The sequence below is a fragment of the Tachypleus tridentatus genome, chromosome 12 (genome assembly GCF_004210375.1).
Source record: "Tachypleus tridentatus isolate NWPU-2018 chromosome 12, ASM421037v1, whole genome shotgun sequence".
In the NCBI taxonomy this organism is placed as follows: domain Eukaryota; kingdom Metazoa; phylum Arthropoda; class Merostomata; order Xiphosura; family Limulidae; genus Tachypleus; species Tachypleus tridentatus.
In genome coordinates this window covers 109,842,362-109,857,437 of record NC_134836.1, presented here as the reverse complement: position 1 = coordinate 109,857,437, position 15,076 = coordinate 109,842,362, and the positions used below count along the sequence as shown (strand labels likewise).

Below are 15,076 nucleotides of genomic sequence, written 5' to 3'. Positions count from 1 at the left end.
TTACTAGAGTCATTTACAGACTTTATTCAATAAATATAGAAAAATAATGACAAATTTCATGAGAAAAAAATATAATTTAGCTGTTTGATTGGGTACAATTTAGCATAGTAGTGTGTTTGACAATTACTTTGATAATATTTTAAAAAAAGTTAATTGTTTTACCAAAATTTAAATTTAATTCCTTGAACATACGTTAATATATTTTAAAGATTTTTAACAGCTAAGTGTTTTGTTTTTTGACTTATCATTTTATAGACTGGTAATTTAGCTATGGAAACACTCTTGAGTTTGTCTTCTCGAAAAGCTGGTGAATGGTTTAAAGAGGACATTCGAACTCTTGGAGGCCTTGATCATATAGTGGACACAGGTGTGATAAGTGATATTGTTCACTGCAAATATTTTTTCTTTCACAAGTGGAAAGGGTGGTTGTGAAAATACAGTGATGGTCAATTGCTCCATAAATTGTTAGTGTTCCATTTCAATGGAAGTAGTCAATTATATATACATTTAAACTGATAACAAGACGTACTTACAACTAATTTAAAATATATAAGTCATTATATCCTGCTGCCTGGTATTACCTAGTTGTTAGGGCAGTAGACTCAGTCTGATAGTTGTAAGATTGAAAGCTATCACCAAGTGTAGTTATTCTTTCATCTGTAAGGGCATAATCATGTGATGGTCAATCCCACTCTTCATTGTTAAAGAGTAATCTGAGAGCTGGTTGAAGATAGTGTTGAATTCCTGATTCTAATTTATACAAGTTCAAAATTATGGACTGGAAGCATCTTTTTTATTTTGATAAATTTGTAATTTCATGACCTGTTCTAGAAAACATCAACAAATGATTGCATTTTTCAGTTGTAATAAGATTCTTGAGATTCTTTTGTTATTGTAGAACAGCAAAATATTAACCATAATCACTTTATACGTACTCAAACTGATGTGAAGAAGAGAAGAAACAAAAAGCAGAATATATTATTTTTTGTATTAGAATGTGGATATTTAAATAATTGTTAATTGATAAACATTTCTTTATTTTCTTTTTTTATTTCCAGTTAAAATGTGTGTTACGTATTTTGATCCACAAGAACCATTGCAACATAGAGAAGATGCTCAGTTGGATAGGATACGAAAGATAGATCAATGTCTTCGAGTTTTAGAGAATGTAAGTTCTTGAAATCATTCTAATGATAATATTTTTTTATATTTTTTTCTTTGTAAATAAAGCTCATGTAAAAATAACCGGATATTTAATCTTGACAGAATCTTTAAAAATTAAACACTTTCAAATTAACATAATTCCAAAGAAAATGCAAACAAGGCTTAACATTCTTCTTAATAATAAATGTTTTCATTTGCTTTAAAATATTCTAATATTGCATTGATGATTTTTAATCTGGTGTATTATGTGTTCATGATAATTTTGAGTCATGCAACACCTTTATATAAAAATTTTAAGACTGTCTGACTAGGTAATAAAAAACTTTATATTATAAATGTACAATGTTTCAACAAGATTTTATAACTTTTTCAGGTGTAAACTGTTCTCAACGTGTCCTACGTTTATACTAATATTTTTCATAACCCAAGCAACCTCCTCAAAACTTTTATTTGCTAAAAACTAGAATCCTTGTTATTAAGTTTGGCACACAATATCTATTTTAATATATATATTTTTTTGGTTTTAAAAAGAAAATAGCAGTGTTTTACAACAGTGATTATTTACAGTGGCAACCATTCGGTATGTTGTACTTTGTCAGAGAAACTTGGCATGCCTGTTTTTCTCAGTTTCTAATCTTATACGTTTACTGTATTTATCTTATGAAAAATGTATATTTCACAGGTTTTTATGTGATATATTTGCATTCTGTGTGTCAAGAGAATTTGTCAAGAAAAGCTTACACTTATAAAATTATTTGGTACTTCAACCTTTCTTAAATACTGATCTACCAAATTATTTATTTAATTACTATTAACATCCTTGAAGCAAGTTTAAAATAAACTTGTGACTAATAACAAGTAATAAATTGGTTAAATAGTTTAGGCTATTCACCAGTTCTCTCAATGTAATTTTTTCTGCTTATCTGTTATGATTATGGAAATATATAGATATCCTTGTACTTTTGCACTGAAAGATAGGTCACTTTACTTTAGAGATCTTGTATTTTATCAGGTGACGTATATGAATGGTGATAACCAAGCTTATCTCCTTAGCTATAAGGAATCAACTTTGGTCTTATCATGTGTAAGGTAAGGCAAACATTATCATCATAACCAGATTTGTTGTTCTCGTGTGTAACTCAAAATAGTAAAACAGTTTTGTCATTGACCAGCTCTGGTTGGGTCATGTTTCTACTAGGTCAAACAGTATGGTCATTTACTTGACACATAAGAGCTAGTTAGCCAAAAGGTATAGAAATTAACTACCTCTTTAATTCTCATGTATCACTCAGATTAATAAAACAGTACTTTTACTAACCAGGACTCTGAGTCTTGTATCACTCGGATTAATAAAGCGGTACTGTCGCTAACTAGGTCTGGGAGCCTTGTTTCACTCGGATTAATAAAGCTGTACTGTCACTAATTATCTCTGGTTGGGTCATGTTTTTAAGTCATACTTTATTATCATTAATTCGCTTTGGTATCATCATGTGTCAGATATGTTAGGCATGCTATTGTTAAGTGGCTTATAATATAATATATGATATGATATATACATTTTTTATATGAATTGTAAATATTTGAGGTTAAACAAATGTACCATTATAACCAGTCATGTTTTAAAACAAACCCTTAAATATATTTTGTGAATTTAAACTTTTGCACTATAGCATTAAGTAATTGTTGTTATTTATATTATCCAAACTTCAAGTTTCTTCAATTGATTTAGCACAAAGTTAAAAGTAAGGAAAAGTTTATCACTTCTTATTAAAATTATCAAGCTTCACCTAAGATATAAATGCTGAAACTCATTGAGCAAGTAATATCAGTTATTGTACTCTGCAGCAAAAATTCTTTGCTATGTTTGACTGAAAGCTCATTGCATGGTATGAATAATTTTTTCAATGTTGCCTCTAAGACTGGGCAACAAATAGTATCAATGTTGCTCAGTTAAGGGTTTTGCAGTGTATAAATGATGTTATAACAGAACTTTGAAAACAATATTTTTTTTCCAGCATAGTGAAAAGATGATGATTTGTTTAGGGTTAATTATAAACAATTTGCTATACTGCATAAGATTTAATTACTTGCAGATGAGGAGCTGCAGAGGTTTGCAGACAACAGTTTGTCCATCACATTAAAACATGCTAATTCATTTAGTCGTAGTTTACAAATACCATAGGAACCTTTGCCTGCATTTTAATCAAATTGTTGCTGAAGCTAAGCAGATGTGTACTTTATGCATTTATTGGTATGAACACATTGTGATGTTACATTATGAAAATTATACAGTTTCTAAATTATTGATTCATAATTAATTCTTGAAGTAAGATTAAAATTTTTGATTAAGCTTTAAGGTTTTCATATAAGTCTAAAGATGTAAAATAAAGAATAGACCAGTTAAAACACAGGTTTAACATGTTGTGTTTATTGTCTTGGACTTAAGGATATTCTTTAATCTGAAGAAATATTACACATAACAATGTTGAGCCTAACATGACCTAGAAGTTAGCACCTAACCTGTGAATTCAAGGTTCACAGTTTAAATCTCATCATTGCAAATTCTGTGCACCATAGTTTATTTCATGAAAGAGTGACATCATATCCTGCCATCTGATTAGAGTAACTCAGAAGTTGACATTACTGTTGGTTTCTTTCTAGTCTGTAATTTCAAAATTAAGGATGACTAGTGCAGATAGGCTTTGCATAGTTTTGTATAACTTTTTTACACAAACATTTAAAAGTATAAAATGCAGTCTTTTAAATCAGATTATAATTATGTTAGCATTCAGTAACAAATGTTAAATTATCCCATTTTATCAGTGATGCAGCCACAATGCTAATAAAATTAAAATAGATGATGATTAGTTCTTTGTTTAAATGCACTTACATCAATCTTATAATGGTTTGTATTGATAATGAGAATATTATGTAAATTTAATTTTTTTGTGTTTTTTAGAATGCTAAGAGCATGCAGAGTAAGCATTCCTCACCATCCACTCTTGTGTACACCAGCTAGGAATCAAGCAATCCCTCTTAGCAACCTTGAAGGAGTTGGAGCTGCTCTTTTGTCTTGTTTGTTATCACTTTTGAAAGTTCTTCTAAATTTAACTCATGAAAGTTGTAAGTATGTACGAGGTTTATTTCTTGGGAAATTCTTATGTTAAGAAATTAATTAAGAGTATTAGATTATACCAGGTTTCATGCTTTATCAGTCCAGAATTTTAAAATAATATGTAAAGTTAAGTATGGTAAAGTGTGAACTATTACTACTACTACTAGGCCAGAGCTCTTATTAATGTTACTAAATGGTATCATATTTATAGAAACATTGAGTAGAAGTTAGAACATGAAAGTGTAATTGTGTTGTCCCTCTTTTATTTTATTTTTTTAGCTTTAGGTTGTCAGCTAGTAGGTTCTCACCCTGGTTTGTTGGACTGTGCTTTACTGTGCATTCTTCAGATGCCTCAGTATATGCCCCTGGAACAAAGATTTGATCTGCTAGTGCTGGTAGGAAACAATTATTAGATTTAAACCTTTTTTTTCATTTGTGGATCTCATATTTAGAAGTCTGTTTTCATACTGATATTTTCTGTGCCTTGGCATGACTTTGAACAACTTGTATTAATATTTGTTACTAAATTTTGTTTTTTGTTTGTTTAATTTCTAGCCTCACTGTGGCAAGTGAATACCTTTTCAAATGTTGATTAGATGTCTCCATGTCAGATTACAAAATTTAAATAGAAGTGATAGTTCTAACTTTACTACAACAATTTTAACTCAAAAACACTTTGGAGTTAATAACTTGTCATTTTGTAACACTAACTTAGTGTAATGTGCAAAGAAAATTGAAAAAAATTAAAGTCTAACTTTTTTGTCTAATTCCAAGGAGCCTCACTTATAAATGACAAATTAATCTTTTTTTTTTATTTTTCAATTTTTCAGCCCATCTAAGAGTATAAGTAAATATTTATAAAGAAATTATCATCTCTTGAGAACAGTTATCATTGTCTTGTTGCTCACATGATATTTATAAAGAAACTATAATCTCTTGAGAATACAGTTATTGTCTTGTTTCTCACATGGTATTTATAAAGAAACTATAATCTCTTGATAATACAGTTATTGTCTTGTTTCTCACATGGTATTTATAAAGAAACTATCGTCTCTTGAGAATACAGTTATCATTGTCTTGTTTCTCACATGATATTTATAAAGAAACTATCGTCTCTTGAGAATACAGTTATTGTCTTGTTTTTCACATGATATTTATAAAGAAACTATCATCTCTTGAGAATACAGTTATTGTCTTGTTTCTCACATGATATTTATAAAGAAACTATCATCTCTTGAGAATACAGTTATCATTGTCTTGTTTCTCACATGATATTTATAAAGAAACTATCATCTCTTGAGAATACAGTTATCATTGTCTTGTTTCTCACATGATATTTTTTTTTCTGTTTGAGTTTTTATTATTATAGCCCTTGTTACCATCTTTTACTACTTTCAAGATTGTGGTTTGAACACTCATTAGTGAAGAGTTTAGTTTTGAAAGTAGCTGTAGGCAATGTCTAAGTACTGTTAGATAGATCATGTTTGAAGCTATTTATCTTGTTGTAGAGTAAATAAAATGGTATGAACAGTAATTTATCATTGTAGAGGAAAGTGACAAGTTGAATCTCCTGAAGAAGTGAACAAAAGTATCTAATGGGAATTTTTAGATTTTGAAATGAACCACCGATCTGGGACTATTTTCACAGTTTGATCAGACAATATTTTCATTCCTGAAAATGTTTTCATCTTAAATTGTATCATTTGAAACTTTTATTCCATGTAAAGGTATTATATAAGCTAAGTTAGGTTTAGCAAGTACAGTAGATGATATTAGAATGTTTAACTAAATTAAATCTATATTTATTCAAGACAAGCTGAATTTATGTCGTGTGATCAGAAATAAAGGATTGATTTTTATTCTCAAAATTATATCTAAGTAAATGTTTTGTAAAAAATTAATATAGTAACAACATAATATGAAGAGTGACTGTTCTATTTCACAAAAACATTTTTTTTAGATATATGATCATCTCCATTATTTTATTGCTTGATTACACTTTAACTTCTGTGTGTTTTTAAGTTATATTCAAATTTTTCTTCTTGATAATTCCATATAGATTGAAACATGCAAAAAATGGATCTTAAAGACATATTACTACATGTTCAACTGTATTACCTTGCAAATTATTAATTGTTATGGTAAAGACAGTGAATTTTGGGAGTCTTCTTTATGCTTTCTTCCTGGTTTTGTTAGAGTACTGAGTTGCAGAACAATGCTGGTTCATTCCATGTCAAATCATTTAGATTTTGGAAAATTTTCCAGGTGACCCCCACAGAATGCCTTGAAAAATTCACATGTGCTCATCTACCCATATAATGAAAATTGCTAAAGATGAGATCAATATCTCTAATAGTTTCTGATTTACAGCCCTGTAAAATTTAATTAATTTTTTTCTATTTTTGGTAAATTCATTTTCGGACAACTGGCTGCTTAAAGCTGCAAGAGTAATGGTGGTAGAAGGCTGAAATTTGCTATACTGACTGAGTTAATCTCACAGAATTCAAAAATGGTCTCAAACCAAGTTTATCACTCTTAGGATTTGCATAATGAGGCAGTAAAATCACCTGAAAACCCAAAAAAAAACTGGTTTATTTAATAAGCCACAGCTCTAATACTTAAAATGATATAAAGCTGAATTTTGTTTTCCAATTTCCTATAACATATGAGTTGATAAATCAGCAATTGTTTTATTTAAAAGTCTATTAGATCTCCTGTAAAAAACTTTAGTTGCATGTAACTTTTTATGATTTAGCTAAAAATAGCCCTACTTCAGGCCACAGTCTGACCATGTCACCAGTTATTCAGCCTTTTCAGATACTTACCATATATTCTTACATCTCTGAATATGATCGACAAAAAAATCAGGATGGTGTTCAACCTACTTTTTGAGTTATAAATTTTTAAAGTATCCTGTGACCATACTTTTTTATTTTTAAAAAATTCAGTTCAGGTGTGTTACTGTGTGCAAATATATCCATACAATTTTGAAAAATACCTGTCAGAATTTAATGAATCCCACTGAAATATTCTAACCATCCTTTCACAATGTTAAATAATGAAGTTGTAAGAAACAAGAAAGAATTAATTCATTTCTGAACAAGTTCTTGGCATAACTAGTTAGATCACATGGCAATGCAAATATATATTGTGTATGTATTACAGTTATTCAGATATGGCTGAGTTGAAGATTCATAATATAATAAATACAAAGGTAAATCAGACACAAAGAGCACAGTGCTACAACTGGGGATAACTGAGAAAGATTATAGTCACACCAAACTGAAATAATTGTGACAATGAAATGTTTCAAAAACTGCTTTGGTGATAAATTATCTTTAACAACATCAAATAAACATTGCTTTGTTCAGACAGCTTGAATAAATTTCTGAAATTCGAGTTTGATTATGTTGAGATCACTTTGACTTAGAACATAGTGGCGAGCACTACTGCCTTGCACAGTCGGTGCACTTATCAGACAAAGAATATGTTGGAAAGGAATCCAGCTTTCATCTTTACGTGACCTTGCAGGCCATGAGAACAGTTCATTTCTTGATATCTTCATAAATGACACCAACACATTGGAATGTTCATCTGATTTATCTTTTATGTGTCCCACATACCATTCATGATCGTATATGCATGCCACATATTTCTCTGGCTGATAATTGTCATTGCTATCATTAGACCCTATTTGAGCTGCTGCAGCATCAATTTCACTGTTTTATCACAGAAATTATGGTGATGCCATTGTGAAAGATCTGGTCATTAGTCACTGATAAATATTTGTCAGATGTCGCTATATGATTTTTTATGATTCGTTGTCAGTAGTGACTACTGAATTCAGCAAAACAGTCTATTAAAGGAAATATAGTAACAAATATCAGTGAAGTTGAAACAGACTGGATGTATAAAATGAAACTTTCAGATCAACAATAGCACACACACTCACAGACAGTTAAATTTTAAAATGAAAGAACTTTCATATTTTTCAAACAAGTGTCTCATGAAAATTTTGGAAATTTTATAAAGTAAAAAAATTATAGAAAATTTAAATAAAGTAATATAATTTTTTTTGAGAAACCAAAGCTAGATTCTATTTAGCAAGTTTTATTAAATTGTATGCAACTTGGTTTAACAGTTTTACTATGAGAAGAACAAAATGTAAGAGATATTACCAGAAATTTGGAAATTAATACTTTGTCTGCCCAAAATAATGTGTAATTTTGTAAAAGTGGATTTTTACTTATAACAAACTCTTGTGCAGTCGATTATTCTTTAAATTGATTTAAGATATTAGGAAATGGATTAAATATTACAATGTTTTGACCTCATATTATTCACTGACAACTTTTTACAATTTTAAAAATAAATTTACTGTTTGATAATATTTTGTTTTACTATTACCAGAGGGATGTAGCCAAGAGGAGTTGAGAGAGGGAGGTCAAACTGCCACTCTAATATCTTGAAAAGTCTGATACATCCATTATCATCAGTTTGTTTATTTTGATAAATATTTGATTCTATTAAATTTTGAATAATTTTATTTTACAAGTTTCATGTTCTTGTGCTGGTTGTACTTTTGATGGCTTTGTGTATGTGTGTTAAACAGTAGAGATAAACACAGGAGCATGCATGATCTGACCATTGAAAAGAGCCAATAGATGATTTTTTTTCATCTCTTTTTGAATGGTAAAGGATGCTTTCTCTGGTCTTTATTGAAAGTTTTTGTTTTGTAGTCTCTAGGCTTATTGATCAACCTGATGGAAAATTGTAAGGACAACAGAGAAAAATTTATCTTTGCTCAAACGGTCAGATCATTTGATTCCCAGAATGACTGTGAAGAAGTATCAGCAGTTGAGGCGTTTGTTGAGGTATGACATAGGTTTATGGTACTTTTACAACCATTAGTAATTAAATCTAGAGGAGCAGAATGTTTCTTATTATATTTGAATACATTATTATTCCTGTAGTGATGAATAAAGTAACAGTTGGAACCTCTTTGAGACCTAGATTAACAAGATCAAAATTTTCAGTGTTTCATGTGAAGCCATTGTTTCAGTTGGATGTAATTCTTTGTTATTATTTAATTACTGGTATTATTTTAACTGAAATTAATTCAGTTTATTTACAAAAGATGTATTTAGTGTGTTCTCCAACAATACTTGTAGTTTGTCCCAACTGCTAGTTAGTACGTTCCTTATCTTGTATAGCTTGAAAGATAATTCATATATTTTTTACACTAAACATTTCTAAGTTTCACATACAGGTAGTATTTACAAGAAATACGTTCACAGTTCAGTTGAATAAATTTATTATTTATTCATAATTTGCATGTTATAGTACACAAACAAAAACTAAGCCAATCTTGCACATTATAAATAGTAGCTTCACAAGTGACTCAGTGTGACTGTGCCATCATAAAAACAAGTAATATTAAATTAACTAATGGCTTAACAAATTGTTTTTCTGTTTTTAACATAGAATATTTTCTAATCTTGTACATTAAAAAATTTTATATCAAGACTGATATAATTTATCATACTACACTTGTTGACTTGCGTTCAAAATTTTTACACACACACACAAAAAAAACAAAAAAACAGTCATAGTAAACTATCACTGTACTGATGCCATGTTAATTAGTGCCTCTACTATATTGGGGGCAGGAGTGCTAACTTCAAGAGGTAAGTTTTATCTTTCTTACCCAAAATGATAGTACCTTATTTTCCTTATTTTTATTTTATTTTTCATCTTACGTTTATCTTGTTCTTATTTTAACTTGGGAGAACAGTCATCTTCCCACAACTGTCTGCAGGCAGTGAAGGGTAATATAGATATGGGACATTGTGGGCTTGAGCACTCACATCTTGCTCACTTAATTTCTGTATTTCTACTCTTCTTATGTGAGACTAGCAGATTGGATGTCAAGACTGATAGATGGTGTATCCCCACTGCAATGTGGGTCCTACTTTTCAGTCACCTCCAAAACCTAGGATACATTTTACAATTCCACATGGTAGTTTGTACCCAAGGACCTTTTTAAAAATATGCAGCATATGTTATGTAATTTTAATGTGCTCTGTTTATGGCTTAGAAATTTATGGTTATAATCAATATAACCTAAAAAAACACCTGCATGCATTCTACTGCTTGTTTTTGCTGAATGAAAATATGTTTTATACCAAGCTTTGCTTGTAATATACATTATTTAAAGAATATTTTGCATATTATCCTTCTCCTGCTGTTTTTCTCTCACAGCATCCCAATCATTTGTGCTCTTACATGTATATTTGATCATAGAAATTACATATATTGGTTTTACTTGAATTTACTTAAGAATTACTCACCTGTACTTATTTGCAGCCCCAGTGTTGTTCCAAAAGAAAACATAAAGGACTTGTTCATCATTTCAGTGAACAATAATTAGGGAAAAAACCCCAAAAAACTAGTTTGGTTGGCATAGTGCATTGTATTTTACTTAGATCTATTTCCTTACCTTTGAACAAAATTTATCTTTTACTTAACCCTTTTGCTATGGGGTCGGTATAATAAGCACAAATTCGTCAACACATTTATACATGTTAAGTATTTGCACTGTAACTTTTGATATAACATGCGTATCTTCACAAAATTTGGTAGATTTTTTAGTAAAGATTATGAGTGTTTTGCATATAAAAAATTAGATTTTTAATGAAATATTTTACAAAACATTTATTTGTGAAAATAGAGTATTTTATTACTAGTGTGAGTGCAAAGTGATTTTGTGTTATGATTAAAAAACTATTCTTCCCAGAAATCTCAGATAATATTTGTGTAAATTCTAAAACCTCCTAAATTTTAAATGTTTGTTTTCAGTAAAACTTTATATTTCATGTTATTTTCTATATCTGTGTGGTGTTTGTCACTTGAACAACCCTTTTATCCATCATAAGAAATATATTTAAATTATGCTTTTTTTGTGTTGCAATGACTACATATTATATCATAAAAATGGAAATGTTTAGTCTAAGCAGTTTAAGTCTCATAAAGCTATACATGAACATATATGTTTATTATTTTTCATTATATTGACCTTCTAGTCATACCTAACTAACATTACATAGCCTACATTAATGTTGTGCATGTGCTTTCATGTTACTGTATCCAGTATTATAAAACTGACCTTTAGTCTTCTCTATCATGACTGTGTTTTAGTGAACCAGTATTTTGTATATATAGTCACATTTCAGTTATTATACATATATATGTATATAGATTATTATCATTTAGAAATAAATTATTAAACTTATTTTTCTTAAAATATAGCACAATAAATCAAGAAGTAAAGCAAACAATTATTTCTTCTCCCTACAACTTTTGTACTTTGTTACTGCTGGTATTAGGTTGCTAAGCCTTTTAACATTTTGCACGTGGAGGATATTAAAAACAATTTTTTTAGGTTTTATATATGCAGTTGAATAACCAAAAAAATCCTAAATAACTACACCTGATATAATAGAATTTCACTGTAATTTATTAAGGTTAGTAACTAAGATTTATTTAGATTTCAAAAACTATGAAACTTCAAGCAGACTAAAGAAAACACTTACCTCATTGAAATCTTAGACTGAAAGAACATTGAAGAATTTTTAAAGATTAAAATGGCAGGGAACACCATTCTGGGGACATTCTAAGCTGTTGATTGTTATTCATATGCCATATATTAAAGTAAGTGTATGTATAAGGGACAATATCAAAAATGAAAAGAGTTGAATGGGGTCATGTATATAAGCCTTTGAACCCTGACCTGTTGTGAAAGGGTTAAACTCAAGTTTAAGCCAACTTGGCATTTTTCCAAGGTGCACATGGTCAAATTCAGGGACATCTTATTTTCAAGTGTTTCACACCTTGTAAATATTTGTAAATACAGTAATCTGATTTGTAACTTATGCATTTATATTCATTATCTTATTATCTTCTCATTTGAATACTTTCTTTTTTCATAAATCAGACCACCAAATGTTGTAGCTTGTTGCTGAGCCTATGTTGAGCAAAATCAGAAAAATAGTTAATCCAGTAAGAGAATTTTTTTTTAATCACCAAAATCCAACAAGACATAGAACGTATAATGCTGTGTTTGTGTTGTCTTGATAAGAGCATTTATTACTAGCAGAACCAATAATGAACGTTTATTTGGCTGTGTTAACAGTCCACTCAAATAAAATGTATTGTAGCAGCAATGCAGTTACATAAACATACTGAATTTAATACTTGTGAACTTTTACTTTTTTACTGTATGCTTGTTAGTGGATTTTATGACCAGTTAATAAAGACTAGTTTAGGACATTAAACTAAAAAAAATGTTTTGTCATAGCCACTAAAACTCTTGAACAAGGGCCTCATTTATAGTTGGTTTGTGAAAGCGTGGAGTGTTCACTTGATGTTAGGGTCACTTCATTTGCTAAAGTGTCAAAGGTCTAAGGAGTTAAGCATTTGACATAATATTGTTGTTTTCTGCCCTGAGGATGATTTCTGAAAAGTATTTTAATTTTCATATTAATTCTTAGCATCCTATAGCTTTATTCTTCAAAATTGGTAGGTAGCATCCTCCACCTGTATATTTTCATATTCTCTTTCTGTACCTTTGCATGGGTTTAAAGTCATAGTGTCATTATTTACTTTTCAAAGTCCTTCATAATTTAGAGCATAAATTAATGATTATCCTGCAGGTTTTTATGGATCGTGTTGAAGCTGCACGGCAATCTGAGGAACAGGCAGATGCTCTACTCAGCACACCTGAAGAGAAACAGCAGCAAGCTGAGAAACAAAATACACAGGAAAAAAATCAGGACATGGGAACTACAACACCTCAGTCAGTGCAAACAGATGACCTCGAAGACACTCTGATGAAAGGTAGGTGAAAACTTAGGTTCTGAATTTACCAGTGTAGTGTATGTACACTTTAACAAAAACAAAAGACAAAATGCAACAAAGCATGCATGACTACATTTTTTTACTCCATAAACATAGGATAGATTATATAGGAGATATGTGAAGAAGGTAGTGAATGTACACAAGACAATATATGCTTATTTTACACAGAAAAAAAAAAGTATTTGATTCATTTAGAGTATTGAAATATGTAAGATGTATGAGATTTGTAAGAAGATTATCATATGAAAGAGACTAAATCTGTTATAAGGATGAAGTAAATAACATAACAATGTTTGAATTAAACAAATAAAATTGTGTGTTTGTTGCTCAAAAGCTGTACCAAGTAGATTTGCTTTTGGTAAGAGTTACATATACTTAATGTTGACAGGGATGATCAGTTGTTTAAGGTTACAATAATCTGTATAGACAAAATGTACGAGGTACTTGGAAACAAAAAAAAATATGTTAGCTGTACAAAACGAGGAAATCGCAACATGGAAAAATTAAATTTTAAAGATGTAAGTTTGAAACTAGGATCTTAAATTCAATTCTGTTGCCTATATGATACCTAGCACTCTGAAGTTAGCTTCCATTGTGAGTTCATACTTCCACTTACAAGATTAGCTATTCTTATCAGTGCTTCACTCTATACTCAGACTTTTTTCTTTACACATACCACAAGTCTTCTGCTCCCTCCTGTTGGAATTTTAACCAATAGGACCATGACATGTTTGCATGTTGGCTAAGGCTTCCTCTGCATTCTGCTAGTATGACAGAATCCTCTGTTTTTTTACTCTGGACTTAACTTGATTTAACTGACTGATCTTTTTTACCTTTATCAGCTTTCTGTTTCTTTTATCTCTTTTTGTCATGTTTTTGCATCAGAGTCTTGTGCTCTTTTGTCCAAGGGTGCTTCATTACTGTAGTGAAATACTCTTCTGCAGTTTTCTTTTCATTCACTGTTTTCAGAGTATCATGTTACTGATATTTCTTGATTAAACTGTATTAGCTAAACAAGCTTATGATAAACTTTTATTCAGGATGCTTTATGCATGAGTGATGTCAAAGTATGCATTTTAGAGTTACATTCAAACTTTAACTAAACAACTTTATTAATAATGAATGTTAATAAATTTGACATACAAATGCTGTTTATAATTCAGTTGCTATGTTTTTTTTTGTTTCAGAAGGAAGTGTTGAAATATATTATCAGTTTTCTTTTTTCTGCATCATGTAATACTTCATTTCTTCAAATTGCTATTTTAGGTTTTCTCTCTATCTCAGTATAATCTTTTAAGTTTTCTCTAAATTACATACTCATATTGTAGATAACACCATGATAAAATGTAAATTTCTAACTTACTGCTTTACTGTGGTATGTAGAATAAAGTGCAACTGACATGCCACACACCCCCTTCACTTTTTCTCTTTCAAAAAATATTTCAGTAATTCTCTGTGATATCTACTGCTGGATTATTTATAAACAGTATGAAGAGAAGCTTTTAATTTTGTGTTTGACTTTTTTTTGTATTCTAAATTGTATGTTAGAATTTTAAAGAATTACAAACAAAAAAGAAAGTTCAGTGTGCTTTGGGAACTTTGTATTTAAGGTTACAGAAACTTGAATAAAAGACTATTTTAGGTATAAGTACTAAATTACTTATTTTTATGAATATTTTATTTATTTATTGTTATAAAAGTAACTAAAATAGGAAAAGTAGAAATGGACTAGGTTAGATAAGGAAACTTAATTGAAATATTTTTGTATGTAATGAATGTACATGGCTGTCTTTCTTCATAACTTATTTATGCATGTCTCAAGGCTTTTGCTTCCAATGTTATACTAATTTAGTAGTTAGACGGGGTTCAAATAACATTAAA

At 29.7% G+C, this 15,076-nt stretch overlaps 1 protein-coding gene across 16 annotated transcripts in view; it reads left to right on the top strand.

The window, feature by feature from the left end:
- LOC143235289 (wings apart-like protein homolog) overlaps window positions 1–15,076 on the top strand; it is an 84,554-nt gene that overhangs the window by 27,678 nt on the left and 41,800 nt on the right. For all 16 annotated transcript variants that reach the window (XR_013019003.1, XR_013019002.1, XR_013019004.1 and 13 more), the window contains 7 exons: window positions 256–367; window positions 1,059–1,168; window positions 2,177–2,253; window positions 4,124–4,287; window positions 4,559–4,674; window positions 9,019–9,153; window positions 12,991–13,174. Coding sequence is in view for 12 of the 16 variants with exons in the window: in XM_076473273.1 (XP_076329388.1) it covers window positions 256–367; window positions 1,059–1,168; window positions 2,177–2,253; window positions 4,124–4,287; window positions 4,559–4,674; window positions 9,019–9,153; window positions 12,991–13,174 (898 nt within the window). In the remaining 4 variants the exon portion in view is untranslated. The remainder of the gene's footprint in view (window positions 1–255; window positions 368–1,058; window positions 1,169–2,176; window positions 2,254–4,123; window positions 4,288–4,558; window positions 4,675–9,018; window positions 9,154–12,990; window positions 13,175–15,076) is intronic.